The 25,625-nt window shown below is 45.8% G+C and overlaps 1 protein-coding gene across 1 annotated transcript in view; it reads right to left on the bottom strand.

The window, feature by feature from the left end:
* DNAH5 (dynein axonemal heavy chain 5) overlaps nt 1-25,625 on the bottom strand; it is a 5,853,083-nt gene that overhangs the window by 5,385,306 nt on the left and 442,152 nt on the right. Inside the window, exon 5 of the mRNA XM_085606747.1 lies at nt 3,266-3,487. Within this exon, the coding sequence (XP_085462873.1) occupies nt 3,266-3,487 (222 nt within the window). The remainder of the gene's footprint in view (nt 1-3,265; nt 3,488-25,625) is intronic.

The following is a 25,625-nucleotide window of genomic DNA, read 5'->3' as shown; positions in this document are numbered from 1 at the left end:
GTTGAAACAATCAGAAACTGAAAGTAATGATAACCAATTAGAAGTGTTGTTTTATTAAGCATATAACCCGAGGGGCGCACACTGCGCAAGCTCCGAGCGCGCACCTTGTGATTACGCATGCGCGAACGCGTAGGAGCGCATGTGCATACGTCATATGCGTGTACGTAACGCGCATACGTTGAACACGCGTATACGCGAACGTTAATGCGCGTAATTTAAGCATATGCGGAAGTGAACCGCGTGGAGGGCGTACGATGCACGCACGCATGCGTACGTACGTACGCATACGTACTGGGTGCGCGCTCCCAGCGTGCACTATAACTTATGTATGCGTACGTAAATAACGTACGACGGTATTCATAAAAAACTTACGAAAACGTACTAGGTGCGCGCTCAGAGCGCGCACCCCAAGAATTTATATATAAAAAAAAAAGTGGAGAAAAATTAATTGCAAAAATAAAATAAACTGTTCAACTTTATCCTAATTGAAAGTTAAAAAAAAGAGCAAAAACAAATAAAAGGATACAGATAATATATAAATGAATACATAGGAATTAAAAAAATATATATATATATATTTAATTTAATAATTCAAAAATTAGCATTTAAAAAACCGTACAAATTCACTGAAAAAACCATAGGTTTCACACACGTTATAGTTAGGAATTAGCATTTAAAAAACCTTGCAAATTCACTGAAAAAACCATAGGTTTCACACACGTTATAGTTAGCTGGACATTTCTCTCATACAAAACCAATGAAATTCCCCCGTTATAGTTAGTACAGCTAACTATAACTCGCGCGACCGCAATCCACTGCTGATGACGTCACATATTACATCACTCATGACATGGTCAGTGACATCACTCATGACATCACTGATGACATCTCAAATGACATCACTGACGATGTCACTGTTCAAGACATCAATGTGATAAATTACCACATCTTCTCACACCCTTATAAAACCATTCATATACCAACTGAAAATTACACAGTTCCATTCGTAAATCCATAAATAATGCAATACTAATAACTGCATACCTAAAAAAAAACTTTAAGACCTTCGTTCACCTCCACACATTTACCTGTACAGTCACTCATAGTTACATTCAGTCCATAAAAAAGTATCATATACATTTATACATATATCTATATAGACACTCACACACTAACAATCATCCATAGAGGTACTCTCACACCTAGTCATTCAAACAATTAATCACACTGCCATTTACTCATTAATGCAGTTATACACACTCAAGTTCACTCACTCACAAAAATAGTATCATATTCTTATGCTCAATTAGAATCATTGACACAAGCACACATTCATCCATACAGACACTGTCACAATTACACACGCTCACATCTAACCACTTATATACTCTTACACACATATATTATGCCTTTTTCATATTTAGTTAGTCTCAAATGTACCACTGAGACATACATTCAAACCATAATACAGCCATACATACACTCACTCAACCATACAGTCCTTCAGAGATGCACTTTTAATAACATCCAGTCATAGAATCACACACTCACTCATCTATGCACACTCACACACACTTTACCCACACAAACACGTAGGAACTCATAAAGATACTGAGACAAGCAATCAAAAACCCATATAGATACTTATATAGCTATTCACAAAACCATGCCACGACTTATACCTCAACACACAGACACATACAAAACATTTATACAGTTTATGCACTAGTCTAAAGTAAGATGTAGTTAAAGGACTCACTTGTCGAGTCAGTTACACAACACAGAAAATCAACCCTTTACACACTTGTACACCCACTCATTCTTAAACAGGCCTTTCCCTATATTTATAAAAAAAATTGCAAATTAAACATTCACTGGATGACATCATCAGTGACATCGTCAGTGATGTCATTTGAGATGTCATCAGTGATGTCATGAGTGATGTCACTGACCATGTCATGAGTGATGTAATATGTGACGTCATCAGCAGTGGATTGCGGTCGCGCGAGTTATAGTTAGCTGTACTAACTATAACGGGGGAATTTCATTGGTTTTGTATGAGATAAATGTCCAGCTAACTATAACGTGTGTGAAACCTATGGTTTTTTCAGTGAATATATATATATATATATATATATATATATATAAAAATATATATAGATTCACAACTTCAGAAGATCCTTGTTTTGGAACTAATAGGAAGGAAACGGACTCCAGTTTCTTTGTGCTTTTGCTGTTTATTCTGTGCAAATTGTCACCATGACACGTTTCGGGCTCTGTAGCCCTTCATCACATTCATACACATTCGCATTACTAGTCGAACAGTGAACGGCTTGGAATTTAGGGATTTCTCAACTGACTGAAAGGAAAATGCAATCCAAAACTGTTAGACTTTGGCTGTAGGTTGAACTGAGGGACTAAATGGCTCAACACTCGGAGGTAAAAGTCAGAAGTAAATTAAGCTGGAATTGTAGGCCACATGTATCAACATTTGGAATAGCGATTACCTAATTGCGATTTTCAGAAAATCGCAATTAGTTAATCGCTATTCCAATTTGTAGGGGCTTGCAAATCGAAGTATCTCATTATTATTATTAATGAGGTAGTTCACAATTTGTGACCCCCTAGAAATCGCTAAAATCACAGGGATTGTAGCTTGCTGTAGTCAGCAGACCACCATGTCAGTGATTATTTTTCAATAAAGCAATCTTTTTTTAAAATGCAGCCTGTTTTCCTTAATGGAAAACAGTTTCCGTTTAAAAAGAACATTTTTGAGATTTCTTTTCAATTTTTAAGAGCAGACAGTGGTCCATTGGACTACTGCCTGCTCTTAAAAAAGGTTTTCGCCACCATTCCCAAAGGAGAAGGTGTCCCTTGGGGACCCCTTCCCATTTGCGAATGGGTACCACCAACTTGAAGTGGGTGGTAAATTGCAAATGTTTTACAACAGCATTCACGGCCACAAAACATTCATACATACTGCTGCTATTCCCTATTTGGAAGGGACGCCCTAAACATGCCCCTTACAAGCAACGAATAGCTAACCCATTTTGCGATTCGGTAAAAAATTACCGAATCCCTAAATATGGTTTGACACATGTAAAAAGCCTTTATTTGCATTCGCAAACAGACTAATTCTGCGAATCTCCCCTTTTGCGAACGCAAAATTGGTTGATACATGCAGCCTAGTTACCGTTAAACTATTGCTTTTGAAATATTAAACTGTCACGGAGTAATGACCATCTGGAAAAAAAGTAATGCAAACCTTCTCCTTGAGGCTTTGCTGAGCTCCTGATAAGACGCTTACAAATCCCTCCAGTGAATTGAGAAAGTCTTGCCTAATATTTGCTGAACACTGGGGCCCACTAGCATCACCCCAACCATGGTCCATTGTCTTGAGGGCCGGAATGTAAATTTCAGAAAGCAGCTTTTCCACACTTTTTAAGAGTCCATTTTGAGCTGTGTCCAACATGTTGAAATTCACCTCCTGGAAAAAACAACATAACGTGTGAGCTAAACCAGGCCAAATTAAAAAGTGAGTGCAAACTACTGTTAAATTTTACTGAACGTTAATGACTCATACTAAAGTATTTGAACACTCAATTCTCCAACATTTACAATTTTCAATATATGCTCAATTTAGAGATGTAAGAGGATGGAGGAATGTTTGTATTGTATATTGTATCATAAATTCTTTTTCATAGCTGCCAAGGTTTCAGATTGCTATGTGTGACATTTTCATAATTTCAGTGTATTTATGAGTGACATTCAATGACTATAGCTGCCAAGGTTTCAGATTGCTATGTGTGACATTTTCATAATTTCAGTGTATTTATGAGTGACATTCAATGACTATGAGTGACACTTTCTCGCGAGCCAAAATCAAGCAATAAAGACGAGGGTAACATAAATATCAGAAATTATGCCCATTTGAGCAACGAGAAACTCTGAGATCATCTTAAATAGCTGCAAAGCACCAGAAATAGAAGGGCACTTACAACTTGAAACACACAGGGGCATATGTACAAGGGAAGTGGCGGAGTGAAGCGTTAGCGTTCCTGGCTTAACGCCTCACTCTGACACTTCAGAAACGCAGGGCTGCACCATATTTACAAGAATATGGTGCATCCCTGCGTTTCCCCCTGCGATGGCGCTACGCTTAACAGCCTAACGCCAACGCAGGTACCCTTGCACAGTAGTGCAAGGGTATCTGCGTGCAGGGGAAGTTTGTTGATGTGCAGGAAAGTCCACCTTCCTGCACATAAACAATCTTTAAATGCCGTTTTGTAACTTAATGCAGCACACATAGAAGTTGCAAAATGGCATTTTAAAAAAATGATTGTTTATGTGTAGGAAGGGGGACCGTCCTGTACATAAACAATCATTGGCCTTTTGCTGTTTTCGTGTGTGCTGCACACATGAAAACAGCAAAAACTAGGAGAAAGGTTTCATTTCTCCTCATTGCGCCAGGGTAAGACCAGGTTTTCCCTGGTCCTAATTCTGGAGCGGACTCCTATTTAAGCCTCCCTTGTAAATAGGGGGCAGCGTCAGAATCAATGGATGTTGCGGTGGAACGCCCACAGCAACACCCATTGCCCTCCCCTTTCACACTAAGCATAGCGTGAAAGGGGGCCTTATATACAAGGCAGCGTTAAGCCATGTTATGTGGCTCAACGCTGCCTTGTAAATAAGACGAAGCCCCTATCGCCACAGGAACGTCCTAAAAAGTGACGTTCCCATGGCAATAGGGGGTTGTAAATATACCCCAGAGAGTCTGTACATTCTCTCCATGTGGGATCTGACTGTACAGAGACTGAGTCAGCCTGTCGTGGCTAGTAATTATCATAATTTATTAGCAGGCTGAGGCAGCTGAGATCCAGCATGTGAGAGAGGCCTCCCAGCATAGGATCTCTGCTGCCTCAGCCTGCTAATAAATTATGATAATTAGTAGTCACGACAGGATGTCAGAGCGAGGCTGCAGCACCGGGCAAGCCTCAGGAGACACAGGCTACACCTTCAGAGAAAGTTAATTCAATAATGAATTTATTACGGACTGACTCCGGAGCATGGATTTTACACAGTCCCTATGACTTCAGTGAGTAGCATTGATGGCAGCACCAGGCTACTCTAAAAATTGTTGCAGTGCCACAGTTTGCACTTGTGCTGCATTAGGGGCCTACAAATTGTCTGTTATGTTGTGGTAAACTCATGAGGTTTCAGGGCTCGTGTCCTTGAGTTGCGGAATGCGATGAGGTCACCAGGGGACAGATGATACGAAGCTGGGAGGAGGTGGATGTATGTTGTCGCTTCAGCACTGTATATTGGGTTCAAGTCAAGAATAAAGCATTTTATGAGACTGCTGTGCCGGATTCATCATTCGTAATAATGGCGACGAGCGACTTGAACCCCGAGTGAACCCACCCCACTGTCAGACATGCCAACCCTCCTGATTCAGGCGGGAGACTACCGATTTCAAGGCTAGTCTCCCGCCTCCCGATTCAAGCATCCAGAAACCCGATTCCTCTTGGTTTCAGCTGACAAGGCTTGGTATTGTGTAACGTGCTTATTCTTCCAGCAATAGTCAGAGTGGCGATGCAGGGGCTCTAGATGGGGTGAAAAACCAACAAAGCCTCATTAACAAGCGAATGGTCTTTTAAAGACCTGTGAAGTACTCGGGCGGCTGTCTGTGTGCCCGGGAAGCTGTTTCAGCCCGGGCTGCCACACACAATGGGGGGGTGTTGGTGTATGCACTGCCAGCAGTCATTGCTCTCCATGCTTCTGAAAGTTCTTCCGGCAAGATATGCCAACCCATCTGTAAACTCAATCCCAGTTTGTACCTCTACATTATTGTATTTTTGCTATACCCCGGCTTTGAGACCGCGTTTTGTTTTTGTTTTTGATTTTAATTCTTTAATTCACTTTGATTCACAACCTCCTGCAGTATCTCTTCTACTGTTTGGCATCTCCTTTGTGTTTCCATCTTAATGCAGCAAGTGTTTACATTGCAACGCCTTGCACCATGTAATTCAGCGCCCATTTGCTTCATTTTCGATGCTGTTAACTGTTACTTATAAGCGCTTGTACTCATGTTTGCCTACACTGCCCAGGAGTTTAACTCTCCTTCACGTGTATTTCACACACACGTGCCCCCCCCCCTCCTTTTCTCATAATCTGTTAAATTGCTCCCACACGCATGCTCCCTTATCAGCCCCAGCCCAATGTGATCAGGCATGTCCCGGGCCACCCCATGGCCGATAGATTCACACGCGTGTAAGCGCACGCAGCTGCCTCCCCTTTACGTAACCACGGCAACCTCCTGTAATATATGCACCCTGCTCCCGGACTCGTCCTCAGTCGCAGCACGGATTAACACGTGAACAGACCCCCCCTTGAGACTCCCATTGATTGGACCCTGCCGCCGATTCCACGAGTAAGTAACCCTCTCTCTATACTTAGCCTTCCTCCTCCCCGGCGGCCGCCATGTCCGCCCTTCCTAATCACGCCCGCTTCCTTTCAGATTCATTGCCTGGCACTAGAAGTACACCGCTCCAAATAATACGGTTGATTCCGGACACAACGGCTTTCAAGTAAGTCACTTTTACTCTGTCCCAGCCCCGTAGCCCCACAAGCGATACGCAGCACGTTTTTTCACCCAATTCCCCTTCACCCCAGGCCTCAACCCCCATGGCACCCATTGAACTGTTGGCCACTCCGATGACTCGCTAAACTTAACAATTGCACCGCAAGTGATCATCCATTTCGTATGCTAAGTAAGTGCCAACTACCTCCTTCGCGCAACGCTAGGTTTCCGCTTCATAGAGTGCTTCAATATACTAAACTATGTTAGTGCACTCTTAAATCAAATTATTTCTTTCCCCTGATTGGTTGATCATGTTCCGTAGCTTCGGAATAAGCTTAATGTGAATACTTCCATACAGTATTATATGTCATTTGGCATTGGAGTACACTGATTCACTCTTGATATGTTTATCCTCTCACTTAGGCACTCTAATCGTGGCCCCTTTTTTTGCATCATTTTCTGGAGAGCATTTTGTACCATTCATTTACATGATTGTGATGCGCCATATATTTTGAAGGGTCATTATGAATTACCTAATACTTTTTCCCTATGAGTTACTTATATTTATTGTATCCTTTATGTTTAGATTTCATATGCTCACATTTGTCCTGAAGATGAACTCAAATAACTGAGTTCGAAACGTCGTCGACCTTACGCAACCTGAACCCTTTACACTAATTTAAGAAAAAATGGTTCACAATTGTTGCCAATGCGATGTTCTCTTTTAAAGTTCACCCTCACCTGCACGTCACGCTTTTTGTCACTGAATATGTGAGCACTTGATTTCTTCTATTGTATAATAAATAAATGTCATAATTTGACCTTCTTGTCCCTTCTTGGCCCTTCTCTATATTAATTAATTTCTCGATATTAATTATCCCTCTCCCCTTTGAGTCTCTGTACCTATAAAAAAAAAAAAAAAAAAAAAAAAAAAAAATCACCTGCCCTCTCTAGGACTTTCGCTACCCAGGACCTTCATAGGCCATTAAGAACCATTGTATTCCCCTACACAACAAGTCAAGAATAAAGCATTTTATGAGACTGCTGTGCCGGATTCATCATTCGTAATAATGGCGACGAGCGACTTGAACCCCGAGTGAACCCACCCCACTGTCAGACATGCCAACCCTCCTGATTCAGGCGGGAGACTACCGATTTCAAGGCTAGTCTCCCGCCTCCCGATTCAAGCATCCAGAAACCCGATTCCTCTGGGTTTCAGCTGACAAGGCTTGGTATTGTGTAACGTGCTTATTCTTCCAGCAATAGTCAGAGTGGCGATGCAGGGGCTCTAGATGGGGTGAAAAACCAACAAAGCCTCATTAACAAGCGAATGGTCTTTTAAAGACCTGTGAAGTACTCGGGGCGGCTGTCTGTGTGCCCGGGAAGCTGTTTCAGCCCGGGCTGCCACACACAATGGGGGGGGTGTTGGTGTATGCACTGCCAGCAACCTGCCAGGCCAGTGCACAACACTTGCATCACCCTCTCTCTGCCTGTCATTGCTCTCCATGCTTCTGAAAGGTAAGAAAAAAACGTGCATTTGCGTTTCAAATGTCCGATCCTGCAGCAGCACACTTCCAAAGCCCATACATGACAGTAACCCGATTCAAGGCCCCATTCTCCCGATTTTTCCTAAGAAATCTCCCACTTTGCTCTTCTGAAATGTTGGCATATATGTGCGTTGAACATGTACAAGTATATACAGTATGTACCCAGTAGTGTCAGATGTAGTCTGTCTTTTGTTATTAGCTTTGTCACATGATGCTCTCTACGAATCAGGAGCGATGTAGGACGTCAGAAGGGGGAGTTCACGGGGATGCCATTTTGGGGTTTGCCAGGGGAGCGATGGTTAGCGGCTCGCGGGCCTCTGTACCAGTAACTCACGAATAAAGGACTTTGCTCCCAGTCGTTGTATCTTCTTCTTGCCACAACAAATGGCGACGAGGGTTTGAGCAAGTTCAGAGGCCCACGAGTGATCTCTGCGGTGCAGCGGATCGGCATGCGGACGGCGAACTTTCGTGCGGCGGATCCTAGCATCGGGACGACGGCGGATTGTGGGCGGTGTCGCGCTTTTACCTCACGGCAAGCGGAAGTGCCTTCAATGACGCCGAGTGCCTCCCTGAACCGTTGGTGACCTGCTGCTCGTCGCCACGGTATGCTGCCGCCATTTCGCCATTGCGTCTCCCCGCCTGCCGGTAGACGCGCTGCTTGAACGCGGAGAACTCGCATGCTGCAGCGCGTTCTTTCCTGCTGATGCTGCACGCGCTCCAACTGGGGAGCTTCCTGCCATGCTGCTGTGAGCTTGCTACGACCACCGAGGCTCCTGTGAGTGCATCGAGGGTGCCAGTGGTTGCCGGTCCATGACTGCTACGACCAGGCAGGCCTGACTGTCCGAGAGCGACGCGTCCTGAGGGCTAGGGTGCTAAGGAGTGCCTACCTGCTACTGAGCCTCATATTAAGGTACTGTGGTGCCGGGTTTCTCTCTCTGCTGCATATGGTGCGGCAATGACACCGTGAGGTCGCTTGGACTGCCATTTTGAATTGGGAAGGTTACGAGCGTAGCCTCAGCCTGCTGTTCAGGTGCCCCGGTGTGCTGTGTGAGTGCCTTTGAGACCATGGCGCAGAGTAACAATATATGTGTGCCGCCCCTCTTCCTCGAAGACCCGGGAAGCCATGCATGAAGTGGAAGAGTTGGTTGCGGGCTTTCGAGAATTACATCGTCTCAATAGATGGGAAAAAATATGATGCGGAACGTAAAAAAGCGCTTCTGTTTGGCCTGCTGGGGAAGGCTGGTCAGGAGATATTCGACAGTTTACCGGAGTATGAGAGTCCGGAGTGTTCATTCCGCTCAACGAGTACCAGGAGGCAGTAAAACGGCTCGAGAGACAGTTCTCTGAAGAATGTAATATTATGGTGGGGCGCCATAAGTTCGCTCTGCGAAAGCAAATGGAAGGGGAGACAATTGAGGAATATATTGCATGTTTGCGTGTCCTGTCGCAAGACTGTGAATTTGAAGACATGGCTGACACGTACATACGGGATCAAGTGGTGTTTTATTGTCATTCTAAAAAGGTGCAGGAACGCTTGTTAGCATGCAGAAACCCGACGCTCAAGGAGGTGATAGACATTTCAAAAGGAATTGAGAGATCGGTTCTATCTACCAAAGAATTAGCATGTGCTAGTAGTAGCCCTAATGTATTTTATTTGCAGGACAAGAAGAAATCTGATCATAAGCCTCCAGACAGGGCGTGGACTGACAAGGCTGTAGGCAGGAGGCCGTTAAGTTGTTTCAGGTGTGGTTCACAGGATCATTTAGCAGATAGCAAATCCTGTCCCGCGCTGGGCAAAACATGTACTAAGTGTAAGAAAGTGGGTCACTATGCTACAGTATGTAAAACGAGGAGACCCATGGGCAACGTGAGAGTGAGTTCGGTGAGTGATGGTGATCCAGAAATGTGTGCAAACATTGTACTGTCCATTGATGCGGTGGATGGCCGTGTGAAGGGGCCCATAGGCTCGGTGATGATTGGGGCAGTGGAGTTGCCGTTTACTGCCGATTCAGGTTCACCCATAACATTGATATCTGACACAATATTTGATGAAAAGTGGCGCAATGTACAGTTGACTGAGACGGATGTGAATCCGAAAGCGTTTGGGGAGCAGGACATTGAGATGAAGGGTTATTTCTGTGATACCCTCACCTTCAAGGGAAGGGTGATTAACACAAGAGGCGTGTTTACCCAGCCCTGACAATACCTGTAAGGGGAGCCGTTGGTGTCTTGGTGTCTTCTGGCTTCTTCACGCACCGCTGGTGCTTTGCTGGTGCGTTTTCCCCGCCGCCGCCAGACCTCTTCACGGCCCGGTGAGGGAAGACTACTGCTCCCAGGCGCCCTAGCGCTACAGACGTCACAGAAGCGCCCGGAGGCGTTTAAAAGACGGTCGCTCCCTCGGTGGAGCGGGAGGCGTGTTTACCCAGCCCTGACAATACCTGTAAGGGGAGCCGTTGGTGTCTTGGTGTCTTCTGGCTTCTTCACGCACCGCTGGTGCTTTGCTGGTGCGTTTTCCCCGCCGCCGCCGCCGCCGCCAGACCTCTTCACGGCCCGGTGAGGGAAGACTACTGCTCCCAGGCGCCCTAGCGCTACAGACGTCACAGAAGCGCCCGGAGGCGTTTAAAAGACGGTCGCTCCCTCGGTGGAGCGGGAGGCGTGTTTACCCAGCCCTGACAATACCTGTAAGGGGAGCCGTTGGTGTCTTGGTGTCTTCTGGCTTCTTCACGCACCGCTGGTGCTTTGCTGGTGCGTTTTCCCCGCCGCCGCCGCCGCCAGACCTCTTCACGGCCCGGTGAGGGAAGACTACTGCTCCCAGGCGCCCTAGCGCTACAGACGTCACAGAAGCGCCCGGAGGCGTTTAAAAGACGGTCGCTCCCTCGGTGGAGCGGGAGGCGTGTTTACCCAGCCCTGACAATACCTGTAAGGGGAGCCGTTGGTGTCTAGGTGTCTTCTGGCTTCTTCACGCACCGCTGGTGCTTTGCTGGTGCGTTTTCCCCGCCGCCGCCGCCGCCAGACCTCTTCACGGCCCGGTGAGGGAAGACTACTGCTCCCAGGCGCCCTAGCGCTACAGACGTCACAGAAGCGCCCGGAGGCGTTTAAAAGACGGTCGCTCCCTCGGTGGAGCGGGAGGCGTGTTTACCCAGCCCTGACAATACCTGTAAGGGGAGCCGTTGGTGTCTTGGTGTCTTCTGGCTTCTTCACGCACCGCTGGTGCTTTGCTGGTGCGTTTTCCCCGCCGCCGCCGCCGCCAGACCTCTTCACGGCCCGGTGAGGGAAGACTACTGCTCCCAGGCGCCCTAGCGCTACAGACGTCACAGAAGCGCCCGGAGGCGTTTAAAAGACGGTCGCTCCCTCGGTGGAGCGGGAGGCGTGTTTACCCAGCCCTGACAATACCTGTAAGGGGAGCCGTTGGTGTCTTGGTGTCTTCTGGCTTCTTCACGCACCGCTGGTGCTTTGCTGGTGCGTTTTCCCCGCCGCCGCCGCCGCCAGACCTCTTCACGGCCCGGTGAGGGAAGACTACTGCTCCCAGGCGCCCTAGCGCTACAGACGTCACAGAAGCGCCCGGAGGCATTTAAAAGACGGTCGCTTCCTCCGCGTCGCAGGATCGCGCGCGGGTCGGCGCCGGGAGAAGCCCGGGACAAGGGCGGGACCGTCTGTGGCCGTCCGGGGCAGGAGGAGGCAGGGCAGGGCCACGGACTTTCGATCAACATCGGACTTGTAAGTGATCAGTTCCACGCATATACCTGTCTCTCTGTCTATTGCATTTGTCACCATTGGTCATCATGATGTCGAAGTCTAAGTCGTCCAATCAACCTGGCATAGGAGAAAAGAGGACTATGGATAACTACCTGGTAAAAGTTGTAAATAAGATCAACAAAGATCGGAGACTCTCATTGGGTAGATCGAGCCTTGCAGTATCCCCAGTGGACACATTAGCACCTAATACAGAAACATCTTTTTTGGAAAGTTGCAGGGCTAATACTGACACTGACACTGTAGATGTGATTGTCGATGTACCCCTTGATGTGGTTAATGTGGTTAATGTTGAAAGCATCGATGAACCTATTTTCCTAAATGACTCATCCCCCCCATCTCCCCCACAGATCATAGCATCCTGTTCAAAAACCACCCCAACTTCTTCTCCTATGCAGAGGAAAGTGCGGGCGTGCAGGAAAGCACCTGTGAAGAGGGTGGTGTCTCACAAGCCTAAAAAGCAGGGTACATCTCAATCAAGTAAGGGGGTCACATCAGATTCTTTAAAAGAAACATTGGGGATCAATGAGAAAGCTGAGGGGGTCTTCCTTCATACAGCCTCAATAGGACATTTGGTTTCAATCATTGAGTCCAAATTGGAGGCTTTAATTAGCCCCTTGTTGGCGAAGTTAAATTCAGTCTCTGCAGAAGTAGACAGTTTAAAGGGTCTCTTGGATTCCTATGAAAATCGACTTTCCCTTTTGATAACCCCCAAATCGGCCGTTCCGGCCTCCATGTTTCATAATCCAACAGATGGTGCCTTGGGACCCACGTTGTATCCGTCTGGTATTTGCAGTAAGGGAGCTTCTATGACTCCGGGGGATAGTAGCCAGTTAAGTCGGCCTGTAAATGCGTCATCCACTGTGATACCAGTACTTCCTTCTTCTTCTTTAGTCACTTCATCAGGCAAATCATCCTCTGCATGTACACGCCCACAGAATGTTCAGAAGCCTGTAGCTGAGGGAGATGCTGGGCTTCTTAATCATAAGAGAAACCATATTGTTAACCTCCCACCACAGTGTGCACCTTACGCAGTGGTATTGATTAATGTTCCTGAGGTTGACTCTAGTATGCTTAATTCCAGGCAGGAAACTCATGACTCTTTAAAAAATAAGTCACTTGCCTGGCTCAACAAAAACTGTGGTTTTCCGCTGGCATTTTCTAACGATATTTTGTCCACCCGCAGAGTTGGCTGGATAGGGGAAGGCAGGAAAACTACCAGAGGGGACTGTATCATAGTTAATTTTAAATACCCACAGCATGTGGCAACCGTCCTCCTAAGAGCCGCCTCCTTTCCCAACCAAGTTAATTCAGTCTCTGCCAGACCTCTGGGTTATTTTTATAGTTATTTGAATTGCTCGCAACTACCACGGCCCCAACAGGATGAGCATTATGAATCTGGTTTAACTAGGGGGGGGGCTGGTTACCCTCCTAACTTGCCACTGAGAGCCCCGATATATTGTAATGGAGGGGATATACATGGAAATGAGCCATCTAGTAGGCAGAGGGATTATTATACCCTCCCCCTTTTTAACCGATATTCTGCTCTGTCCTCATTGGAGGAAAACGACTGACTGCTTGATAATACTAAGAAGTTGAACGATAAACAAGCTATTTGTGACCTGTCTAATATAGTAGCGACTGTCCTTTCGCCCTCTCTACCTGAATCTAATAAAGTGGATGCTGTTCTGGTGAGCACAGGCATTAAACAGACCAAGACTATAACCTTGCCCTCCATCGCAGACTCCCTTTTAAACGTAGAACGAGTAAACGATTGTATAGTGGCAAACTGTGATTCTAATACAGGTTACCGCGTTGTTACGTGGAATATTGCAGGTTTGAAAAGGAAATTAGATACCCCTTTCTGGAGGGATTTTATCAACATAGGGTATGACATAATATGTCTTCAGGAAACTTGGTGCGAGGAACCTATTTTTATTGAAGGATATTCAGCACACAGTTTGAGTGCAGTGAGTTCGATCGCTGGAAGAGCCAAAGGTGGTCTCTTGCTTTTAGTATCAACTAAATTAAACTCCTGCAAAATTAAAAGTTGTGTTTCAGTGGATGTCCATTCTCAGGTATTATGTCTAGAGTTTGATAACGGGAAAGATTTGTTGCTGATACATTTTTATAATAATGTATTCACTGCTGACAGAGGTAAAATTCTGATTCAGCTAGAAAAAGAAATTGTGAGGACACAGGCAGTTTCAGGCCATCAGTCAATCGTCCTTTGGGTGGGTGACTTTAATATAAGTCCTTGTCCTTTTGCCACGAGCAACTTATGTGGATTAAGAAGGGAATGTGGTAACACGGAGGAAAACGATTGTTTACACTTCCCACATTGTGCGTATGGTACCGCCTTAAATATGATGCTAGCTAAGTTTGACTTAGATATGTTAAGCTGTACGAAAAACAGTACTAATGAAAACTGTCCAACTTTTACTGGAAGAGGAGCTAACTCATATATCGACCACATACTACTGTCTAACGATTGTGCATTCTCCAACTTGTGTGTCAATGAGCAAACTTTAAGTGATCACAACAGTATCTCGTTATCACTGCATAGTTGGGGTCACAAAAATATTGATGTCAATAACTGTATTAATAATATTGAGGCAGTAAGACCTAATGGGTTTAGGATTAAATGGACAAAGGTTGTCCCTCATGAATTGTTGGAGGAGGTTTTAAGAAAATGCAACATGGAAGTAAATTATTGTATTGGCGATGAGGTACACTCGCATGTTGTACTCGACCACCTATGTACAATTAATGAAACAATTGACAATCTACTTACAAAACCACACAAGGGGAAAAAAGAAATCAACACTGGTTGGTTTGACACAAGCTGTACTCAGGCTCTCCATGCTTTAAAACAAGCGCGGAGCTCCAAACCTCGAAACTGTACAATAATTAAAAATTGTCGTGTTGTTTATAAAACATCACTTATTAAGAGGAAAAAAGCTCTCCAAGAGGAGGCCTGGAACAATCTCAGCTTTGCGGCCGAAATAAATGATAGTAAACTATATTGGCATACTATAAACAGCCCTTTTTTAAAAAATGATACAGTGCCTGAAATAACTTCTCACGTTGATTGCAAATCATGGATGCATCACTTTTTAAATATTTTTAACCCGGATAGGTTGATTTTAGATTCCCATCAGGATAATGAGTTTACCTGGCCAAGATTGCCCCTGGCTATTAGCCTGGACGAGGTCTATGAGGGTCTAAGTAACAGCAAAGGCGGCAAGGCGCCTGGCCCGGATGGGGTCCCGCTGGATTTATATAAATCCGAGTTACACCTGTGGGCCCCCATTCTGACCAGGCTATTTAACGCAGCAGTGGAGGGACAGATGCCAATTTCCTGGGGCCAGTCTATAATCATTCCCCTTTTTAAGAAGGGCTCCAGGTCTGAGGCAAGTAATTATCGTCCCATTTCCCTATTAGACGCATCTATAAAAATTATGAGCAGAATAATTTTAAATAGACTTGAGGCTTGGGCCAAGGACAATTCGATAATTTCAAAGGCACAATACGGATTCAGGAAAGGTCTGGGAACTTTGGAGCAGTGCGTTAATTTAGACCTCCTTATACATAAATATACTGTTGCTAAGGAAGGTAATCTGTTCCTCTGTTTCGCAGACCTTAGCAGCGCCTTTGATCTTGTAGATCACAATATTTTATGGGACACCCTGTTGGATCTGGGTGCCCCCAAAGAGTGCGTATACTTTCTGGCCCGGTTATACTCCGGACTTTCATGTAAGGTACGTTATGGTCCTATGGGAGAATGCACACCCTTTTTTAAAGTTGTAAGAGGAATTCGCCAGGGGTGCGTCTTGGCTCCTTTTTTATTTTCACTATTTATAAATGAAATTGATTTGATTTTAAGTAAATTGCCCTCAGACGCCCCTGTGATAGATGGAAGCGTTATTCCTATTTTACTATACGCAGATGATGCGTTTTTTTTTATCACGAACACAGAATGGCCTACAACGCCTAATAGATAGATTTGTGTTATTTACCAAAGATAGGAAACTGATAATCAATAAGACTAAGACTTTTGTTATGACCTGTGGAAGGAGGATGAAACCTAACTCTTCCTTCTTTATTGATAAAGTTAAGATACAATCGGTCAACAGTTTCTGTTATTTGGGGATAACATTTTCTAGGGATGGGAAATGGACTAACGAGGATGAGAATGTGAGGTTAAAGATGAATAGAAATACCAGTAGTATTTTTAGATTCGCGGCCAAATTAGGGCAAAGGAGAATGAAAGATATGTTGGCTATTTACAAAGCTAGGTGTATTTCATCTGCCTTATATGGGGCTGGAGTATTGGGACACCATCCTGTTAATAGCTTACAGAATGATGAAAATAAGTTTTTGAAGAAACTGCTATGTGCCCCCTCCTCAGTTCCCAATATTTTAACTCATATGGAAGACGGTATCGATTTTATCATGGACCTAGCTGCACTACGCCCTTTGTTACTTTGGCGCTCCATCTGGTCCAAAACTGAGACAGCATTTACACAAACAATCATTAAGGATTGTTTGAACCTTGATAACTCGTCTCGTATACCATGGCTGAGCTATATTTTCCACTGGTTTAATTTTCTGTTTGATTGTAATATTCGTCTGAACCCTGAAGCAGCTGCACTGATACCAAAGAAAGATATAAAATTGAGGTTTCTAGCACATAAGAATGCGGCTAGAGAGAATCAGTCCAGTAACTTAATAACTGTTGCTTCTTACCTTGATCTGAATTTAAGGAGAGGTTTCCAGACATATCTTGCGATTGTGACTCATAACTCCCACAGATTCGTCCTAACCCGCCTAAGGCTAGGGATTGTGCACCATTTAGTCTCATTCCCGGATATGAAAATCAAATCTAGCATACCGTGTCCTTGTGATAACATTTCAAAACAAAGCTGCTGTCACTTTTTATTGTTTTGTAAATTTTATTGTCATTTTAGGAAATTTTATCTAAAACCTATCCTTTTAAAACATAAGATACGTTCTACTAAATCAGCAATGAAGTTTTTAACAACTCTGGAAAGTCCTGATACCTGTTTCTTTGTGGCATCCTATGTGCTAAAATGCATGAATATAAGGAAGTCCATAGTCTGTGTTGATTAGTTATATTTTGTTATGTACTTTGCACATTTAGGTAGCGCTCAGACTTTTATATGCACTTTGTAGTTTGAGTGAATTCTGGATGAATAATGTATTTTTGGTTTTATTTTATACTTAGCACCTTTTGTACATCTGCACATATCAGACACTTTACATGGAACGTGCACTTTGTTAAAATATAATGTAGATGCTCTGTTGGTAAACTAAGTTTAATTCTGAATTACTCAAGGAAGCACTATGCACTTTAACAATGCTTTTATATATTGTCTTCTGTCACGTTCAGTGTACAAGATATTTCTGGTCGCTATGTATTTATGTGTGTTGTTCTGCTTATATGGTTGTATTTTTACATACCGAATAAAGCTTTTTGAATTGAATTGAATTGAACACCAAGATATATGTGGCTGAGAAAGGCAGGAATCTGGTGGGCTGGAAAGACCTAGCGAAGTTGGGTGTGATTTCCGTTCCAGGAGCGGCTGACCCCATAGTCCTGCGAGACGATTGGGTCCAATACGTCCAGTTGGAAGAGGAGCAGGAAGGTTTGTCAGAAGTGTTAGACAGGTTTGCGGAAGTCTTCAAGAATGAAGTGGGGTGCGTGAGAGGTTTTGTGCATGTCATACAATTGAAGGAAGGATCAATACCAGTGAAACACAAGGTTAGGACCGTGCCTTTGTCAGTAAGGTTTGAGTTGAAAGCCGTGCTAGACAAGCTTAAACAGGAAAGAGTGATTGAAGAAGCTGGTGCCTCGGAATGGGTGTCCGCAATTGTAGTTTCGAAGAAGAAGAAAACGGGAGACATCCGTCTGTGTGTAGACCTACGGTCGCTGAATAAAAACATACTGATTAACTGCCACCCTCTGCCTAACATACAGGAGATACTGTAGTCTACTTCTGGGTCCAGGAACTTTACTCTCATCGATCTGAAATCAGCGTACCATCAAGTCTGTTTGACAGAGGATTCCCAAAAATTGACTACCTTCATAACTCCATTTGGTGCTTACCGGTACGTCAGGTTACCCTTCGGGCTGGCCTCGGCCTCAGGGGTTTTTCAGAAACTGATGGACTTGTTGTTTTGTGAGATGAAGGGTGTCGAGGCATTCCAAGACGACATCTTGGTACACACAAGGGGCAAACAGGAGCATTTGGAACTGCTGAGCAAGGTGTTGGAGGTCCTGGGTGACAAGGGGATGACGGTGTTGAAAGATAAGTGCAAATTCCTGAAAACTAAGATCGAGTACTTGGGTCACGTTCTGACTCCGGATGGCATAGCACCTAAAGACGATCTTGTACAAGCAATACGCAATGCTCCGCGCCCAGGCGATAAAGACGCTCTGCGGTCCTTCCTGGGACTCAGTGAATACTACTCCAAGCTCATCCAAGGGTACACAGATAAGGTCGAACCGTTGAGGAAACTGCTGCGGAAAAATGAGAAGTACCTCTGGTCGGGTGACCAGGACATTGTGTTTGAATCCGTCAAGGAGGCCACTGCCATGGCTCCGGTGCTGCGGCCATATGACAAGGATCTACGGAATGTAATCACCGTCGATGCCAGTGCTAAGGGTATCGGAGCCGTTTGTTGCCAACTTCGAGGGCACAAAGAGAACACCATCGCTTTCATATCCCGCACGTTGAGTGACGCGGAGAAGTGCTACAGTACCATTGAGCGCGAGACGCTTGCATGCGTATGGGCTGTGGAAAAGCTGAAAAATTACCTGTGGGGCAAGGTGTTTGAGATCGTCACGGACCACAAGCCGTTGGTGTACATGATGGACGGGGAAGGCCGTGGAAATGGAAAAGCGAGTTCAAGGCTTCTGCGATTGCTGTCCAAACTGCAGGAGTATCACTTTACGATACGGCATATCAAGGTTGGTCTCAACTGCAGAGCGGATTGCCTGTCCCGGTTGCCTGTGAGTGGTGTGGACGAACCCTCTCTGGATGACACCGAGTGCGTGGTGGCGTTTGTGGATGCGACAATGATGTGCAATGGATCCATCACTGAAACCGAATGGCTGACTAGTCAGGAGGAAGACAACGTCATCTTAAAAGTGATGGACCATATGACGACACAGTGGCCTCCCATCCAAAACTTACAGAGTGAACTGAGAAGCTTCCAGCAAGTAAGCGAGGAGCTTACTATCGAAAATGGATTCCTGAAATGCCACGACTTGTTCGTTCCACCGGCGGGGCTGCGAGGGAAATTAATCAAAATTGCCCACAAGGGCCATCCAAGAAGCAGTGCAACCAAGAACATTCTAAAAATGTATTATTGGTGGCCAGGAATGAACAGTGACGTTTGCAATTACATAGACAGATGCGAACAATGCCTGAAATCTGACAAACACTGGAAAACAAGCAAGGGAGAATTACAGTTGGTAGAAATACCGATAGGCCCCTGGAGTAAAATTGCAATAGACTTTGCAGGCCCGTTCACCATGCTGCCCGAGGACTGCAGTTATCTGGTCGTGCACACCGACTATTATTCTAAATGGGTGCATTACAAGTTTATCCGTGCCATCACTACAGACAGTGTGATAAAGGTCTTAAAGAAAATTTTCGCAATAGAAGGACAGCCAAAAGTCATGGTGTCCGACAACGGCACTCAGTTGGTGTCCAAGCAGATGATGGATTTCCTGGACAACCTTGGGGTAAAGCAGGAGAAAACCCCTTTGTATAGTCCCAAGAGCAACGGCCAGGTTGAGAGAATGAATACTTTTATTAAAGAAGACGTTCAACTTGCCATTGCATCTCGTCTAGATGTGAAGGAGTTCATTACTGACAAAATGTGCACTTACCATAATACTCCGAATGAGGTCACAGGGCACACTCCGTTTTATCTGATGAGAGGGAGAAGGTGCACAAGCGAACTTACACCCAAGTACAACAAGTGGTACAATGTGAGTGAGGAAACGGAGGTTATACTTGATGAGATGTTGGGAGTTAGGGAGAGAATTGTGTCCAAACAAGAGAGTACAAAGAAGTATGCTAATGCGGCAAACAAAGCTAAGGTGAAGGTAATAGAACAGGGAGACTGGGTATTGGTAAGGAAGCCGCACAAGGTGGCGAAGGGAGAGTCTGTGTTTGGTCTGCCGGTACGTGTGCAAGAAGCGACAAAAGGGGCAGTGTGTCTAGAAGGCAAAGGTTGGCGCAGTAAGGATGATGTAGTCAAACTGAAAAAGGGTCAAGAAGAAATATTAATGAAAGGGAGTTCTGAGCGAGATGAATGTGGTGACGATAGTGTTCTAGAGTGGCAAGAAGAAGGGGGTGCCAACCTGGGAGCGCACGGCATGGAAAGAGGCATGGACATCTCTATCAATGAAGGGACAAGGAACAGCAGTGGTGCTGGGAGTGAAGCAGTTAGGTGTGAGAGTGGTAATGCCAATGGCCGGACTGGATGTAGAGTCACGAGGGAGCAGGCTATTGAGCAGGATGCTCATGGCCTGAGTCAAAGCTTCAGCAGCACCTGCCCGGTAGGGTGTCCACCACTGTTTGCCTCTAGAAGATCAGGGAGAGAAGTAAGAGCGCCTAGGCGCTATGACGATTATGTTATGGACTGAAAATGTTTTTGTTTCTGTTGTTAAGAAAGGGAGATGTTGAACATGTACAAGTATATACAGTATGTACCCTGTAGTGTCAGATGTAGTCTGTCTTTTGGTATTAGCTTTGTCACATGATGCTCTCTACGAATCAGGAGCGATGTAGGATGTCAGAAGGGGGAGTTCACGGGGATGCCATTTTGGGGTTTGCCCGGGGAGCGACGGTTAGCGGCTCGTGGGCCTCTGTACCAGTAACTCACGAATAAAGAACTTTGCTCCCACTCGTTGTATCTTTTTCTTGCCACAACAATGTGTTATGGTCATCATCGCCTTGTGGAATGTGTACCTAGATCGTATTACAGAGGTACTACACAGCACGGGGAGACAGTGTGAGAATTGAAACAAGCCTGCTTCTTACTTTCAGCTTCGGAACAAGAAGGTATGTTTGACTCTTGTGCCTTACAGCAAAATTAACTTTACCGTTGGTCCGTTGACAGTTTGTGCCGCCTGGACCTGCTCCCAGAGAGCACAAGGCCTGCTAGCTGCCGCAGCAGCATCATAGGAGCCGGAAGGACAGAGGAAGTTGCGGAGTTCGGCGTGTGCGGTCCGTCAAGGGAAGCGTGACACTTACTGACATCCCATACATGTCGGCGCGGCCATTTTGAATCAGGAAGTGGTCCGTCTAGTATTGTTGAAGTAGTAAACAAAGAAGAAACAAGTGAAAAAGGTGGGCCCGGCGTTGGACCCACCGATGATATGGCAGTCCTGCCGGCCCCCGTCGATCCTAGGGAGGCGGGCCTGTCGCGCACAGCAGTGACGCGACAGGCGCGCCACCTCTCTCATTGGCGGACCAGGTCGTGACCCGGAAGTGAAAGAATCACTTCCGGTTCACGCAAGTCGCCAGCCCCCACCCCTCTAAGGGGCGAGTACTTGCCCAATAAAAGGGTGGGGAGCAGGGGAATCTTCCTCTTTGCCCTCCGCGCTCCCCAGCCTTGTCGTGCGACCTCGCTAGGACGTCGTAATTTTACTATTTTCTATTTTTGTTTCTCCAGGTGCGGCGAGCCCTCATAGTGAGGTTCTACGCGGAGAGGATTTCGTAATCGTTGGGGAGTTACGTTTGACCAGTATCGATCGTCAAGAAGCTTTTGCGGGGCGGCAAGCAGCATCTGCGTCACTGGATCGGCTCGGCTGGAGTGGAACATCGTGGACGGTCACGTTGGGTCATCGCTAAGTCGGTGCCGGAGTTGGTGCGCGGTTTGTGGCGGCGAGGTTGAAGGTCGGGTAAGTACGGGTATTGCGATTCGGTGCCGGAATATCTGCCCTCCCAAAGCGCGCACGCTGAAAACTTTGCATGGTTGTACTGCGATTCGTAGCTCAGGGGTTAGAGCACTGGTACTGTAAAGCAGCAGTCGCGAGTTCTAATATCGTTGGGGCCTTTGATCTTTCAGCCAAAACAGTGTGTCCCAGGCAGAGCAAAAGAGCGGAGTGCAGCGGGCGGGTGGAGCGCGTGTGTATTACTGCTCCCACAGTCGCGTGGCCGCCAGCTGCACTCGATCGGTTGTTTCCTGGGTCTCTGGAGTAGCGCGCTAGGGAAAAATAAACTGAGACGCTTGGGCAGAATTCTTTACAGGCAAAAGAAAAGGAGTCACTCTGGCCTAATGGTTAAGGCCTTGGACTCGTACTCTGAAGGTTAGGTGTTCAATCCCTGGTATTGCAATGTTATTGTTTTCTCAGTCTAAAGTGTAGGCAATTGTATTTCATTCAGTTAGGTTGGGAAATATTTGATTTAAGAGCAACTTATAAATTAAACCTGCTTAATTCATATAAAGCTGAGGCTCATGTTCCCAGGGTTGTGTTCATGCTGAATGTGTTAGGATGCAATTGGAGTAGAACATACAGGTGAGCAAGCAACTGTGAATTCAGGATTACAGTCTGAAACACTTGCGCTGCGCAAAAATAAGTATACTGTTTATTTAGCATTTAAGTTGGAAATTGTTCTACGTTGGGAGTGCAGCGCGCGGAGGCCATCATTTTTTGTGGATTGCTCTTCAAACAACAGTGTTTTATATATTGCAGTGATACAGTGCTGACAAGTATTTTATCCAGAGAACGTTCTTATGTTGGTACCTTTTAGACAGGTTAGGACGAAGCTAGCATTGTATACGCGGTGTTAGTATAAGGTCATAGCATTTGGCACATAAGTGGCAATGGCAGGAAAAATGAAGCGGGCGACAAGCGCTCTCACATGGAGTACATGATGGAGACAATGATGCGAGAAATGGTTAGCATGGACAAGAAATGGAAGAAGGTGGATGGATTGGGGAAGAATTTGGCAGATCTCAAGGAGAGGGTTGAGGGTTAAGAAGGGACCTTAGAAAGACCCAGGCGCACCATAGTGCCTCCCAAGCCCAGAGGTGAATTGGATCTACTTCCAAAGCTGGTTAGGCCAAAGAAGGGGGGCATTAAGCCTAAAGCAACGGCGCCGATGTCTCAGCCAAATGATGGGGAGGTCCCTGGACCATCAGGAGTGGTCCCGCTGGGGAGAGTCCCCCGGCCCCGACACTGCCAGTGGGGGTGGTACCTATGGGAGAACCATTGCCTGAGCCATTACTGGTCGTCCCGGCAGGCGCAGTTCTGGTAGCCATCACGCCACAGGGCGCAGAGGTGCCTGATACTGGGGTCCCTAAGGATAGTACAGCAGGCATAAGGAATATGCTACTTACCAGTATGCATCTGTTTTTGGCATGTAGAGCTGCAGAGTCACACACTTAGGATAGTAGATCGCCATCTGGTGTTGGGCTCGGATGCTTGCAGGTTGTTGTTGTCTTCTGAAGAAGTCTTTGGTCACGAGATAGGTGACTCCTCCCTTGGACGACAGTGCGCATGGGCATCAACTCCATCGGCAGATTGTTTTTCGCCATATGGGAAATGATGGAGTTTGTAGAAAAGAGAGAGATGTCCATGTGTGTTGTCTAAGTAAGACGATACTGGAACAGATACAGGTTCCGGGGAGGTGGGTGGGCGTGTGTGACTCTGCAGCTCTACATGCCAAGAAGAGATGCATCCTGGTAAGTAGCATATTCCGTTCGAGGCATATGAGCTGCAGATCACACACTTAGGATAGACTATATAGCAGTATCTCCCCTAGCGGTGGTCACCTGTATCGGTTGCAGAAGTTTGCAATTGAGTTTTAAGGACAGCCTGACCCACAGAAGCTTGTTGCTTTGCTTGCATGTCAACACAATAGTGTTTAGTGAAGGTGTGTGTTGTAGACCATGTGGCTGCCTTACAGATATCTTCTAGGGGAATGTTTCCTAAGAATGCCATGGAAGCCCCTATTTTGCATGTGGAATGCGCTCTAGGGGGAACCGTTAGTGTGCGTTTAGCCTTGTGGTAGCATATTTGGATACATTTAACTATCCACCTAGCTATCCCAGATTTGGAAATGGGGTTGCCTTTATGTGGTGGTGAGAAAGCAACGAACAACTGTTTTGTTTTGCGGAATGATTTGGTTCTGTCAATGTAGTACAGAAGGGCTCTTTTGACGTCTAAGGTATGAAGAGCTCTTTCAGCTACCGAGTCGGTATTTGGGAAGAACGCTGGTAGCTCTACTGATTGGTTAAGATGGAACGGAGATGTGACTTTTGGAAGGAATTTCGGGTTTGTTCAAAGAACCACTTTGTTACGGTGTAATTATAAGAATGGTTCTTGTATGGTTAAAGCCTGGATTTCACTCACCCTTCTGAGGGATGTGATAGCGATAAGGAAAGCCACTTTCCATGTGAGGAACTGTAATTCGCATTTATGCAGAGGTTCAAATGGGGGTCCCATGAGCCTTGTAAGAACAATGTTTAGATTCCACCCTGGAGAGGGTGGTAATCTGGGAGGAATAATTCTTTTTAGTCCTTCCATGAAGGTTTTGATCGCAGGCACTCTAAAGAGTGACAAGTGTTGTCTATTTTGTAAGTAGGCTGCTAATGCTGCTAGGTGGAGACGTATGGATGAGTATGCCAAATTACATCTTTGCAAGTGTAGTAAGTAGCAAATGATGTCCTGGATGGATGCATCCAGTGGGTTTATATGATTGTTAGTGCAGTAAATGGCAAATCTTTTCCATTTTGCAGCGTAGCAGGCTCTAGTGGTAGGTCGTATGGCCTCTCTTATAATATTCATGCAGTCTGGTGGTAGGTTGAGATAACCAAACTCTAGGACTTCAGGAGCCAGATTGCCAGGTTTAGTTGACCTGGATCTGGGTGTCTGATTTCTCCATGGTTCTGGGTTAATAAGGACGGGGAGAGATGCAGTTTTTGGTGGGGCACTAGCGAGAGTTCCAGTAGTGTTGGGAACCAAGGTTGGCGTGCCCATGTGGGAGCTACTAAGATCAGTTTGAGAGACTGTTGCCTGAGCTTGCGCACCACTCATGGAATGAGTGGGAGAGGCGAAAAAGCGTACGCAAATCTGCCTGACCAGTTCATCCATATTGCATTGCCCTTTGACTCCGGGTGGGGAAACCTGGTGGCGAAGGTTGGGCATTTTGTGTTTTCGTGTGTGGCGAACAGATCTATGTCTGGTTGGCCCCATTGTTGGAAAAAGGGTATTAGAACTTGGGGATGTAGTTCCCATTCATGGATTTGTTGAGTCTGTCAACTTAACAGATCGGCAATCTGATTGTGAACCCCTGGAAGGTGTTCTGCAAGTAGGTATATTTTCTGGGGAATGGCCCATCTCCAAATGTTCTGTGCGAGCTGGGACAGCTGGAGAGAATGTGTGCCTCCTTGTTTCTGTATGTAATACATGGCTGTCATGTTGTCTGTCCGAATGAGGACAGTTTTGTTTTGGAGATGTATTTGGAATGATTTTAGTGCTAGGAACACTGCTAGCAGTTCCAGGTAATTGATATGGAGCATTTTTTGTTGAGTGGTCCATTTGCCCTGAGTGGTGTGGCCAAGGAGGTGGGCTCCCCATCCTATGAGCGATGCGTCCGTTGTCAGCACTATCTGTGGAAGAGGCTCTAGGAACGGCCGCCCTTTGGAGAGGTTTGTTATGTTGCACCATTTGAGAGAACGATGTGTGCGGCTGTCCA

The sequence above is a fragment of the Triturus cristatus genome, chromosome 5_2 (genome assembly GCF_964204655.1).
Source record: "Triturus cristatus chromosome 5_2, aTriCri1.1, whole genome shotgun sequence".
Classification (NCBI taxonomy): domain Eukaryota; kingdom Metazoa; phylum Chordata; class Amphibia; order Caudata; family Salamandridae; genus Triturus; species Triturus cristatus.
The sequence above is the reverse complement of the archived record's forward strand: the minus strand, read 5'-3'. Positions and strand labels throughout refer to the sequence as shown.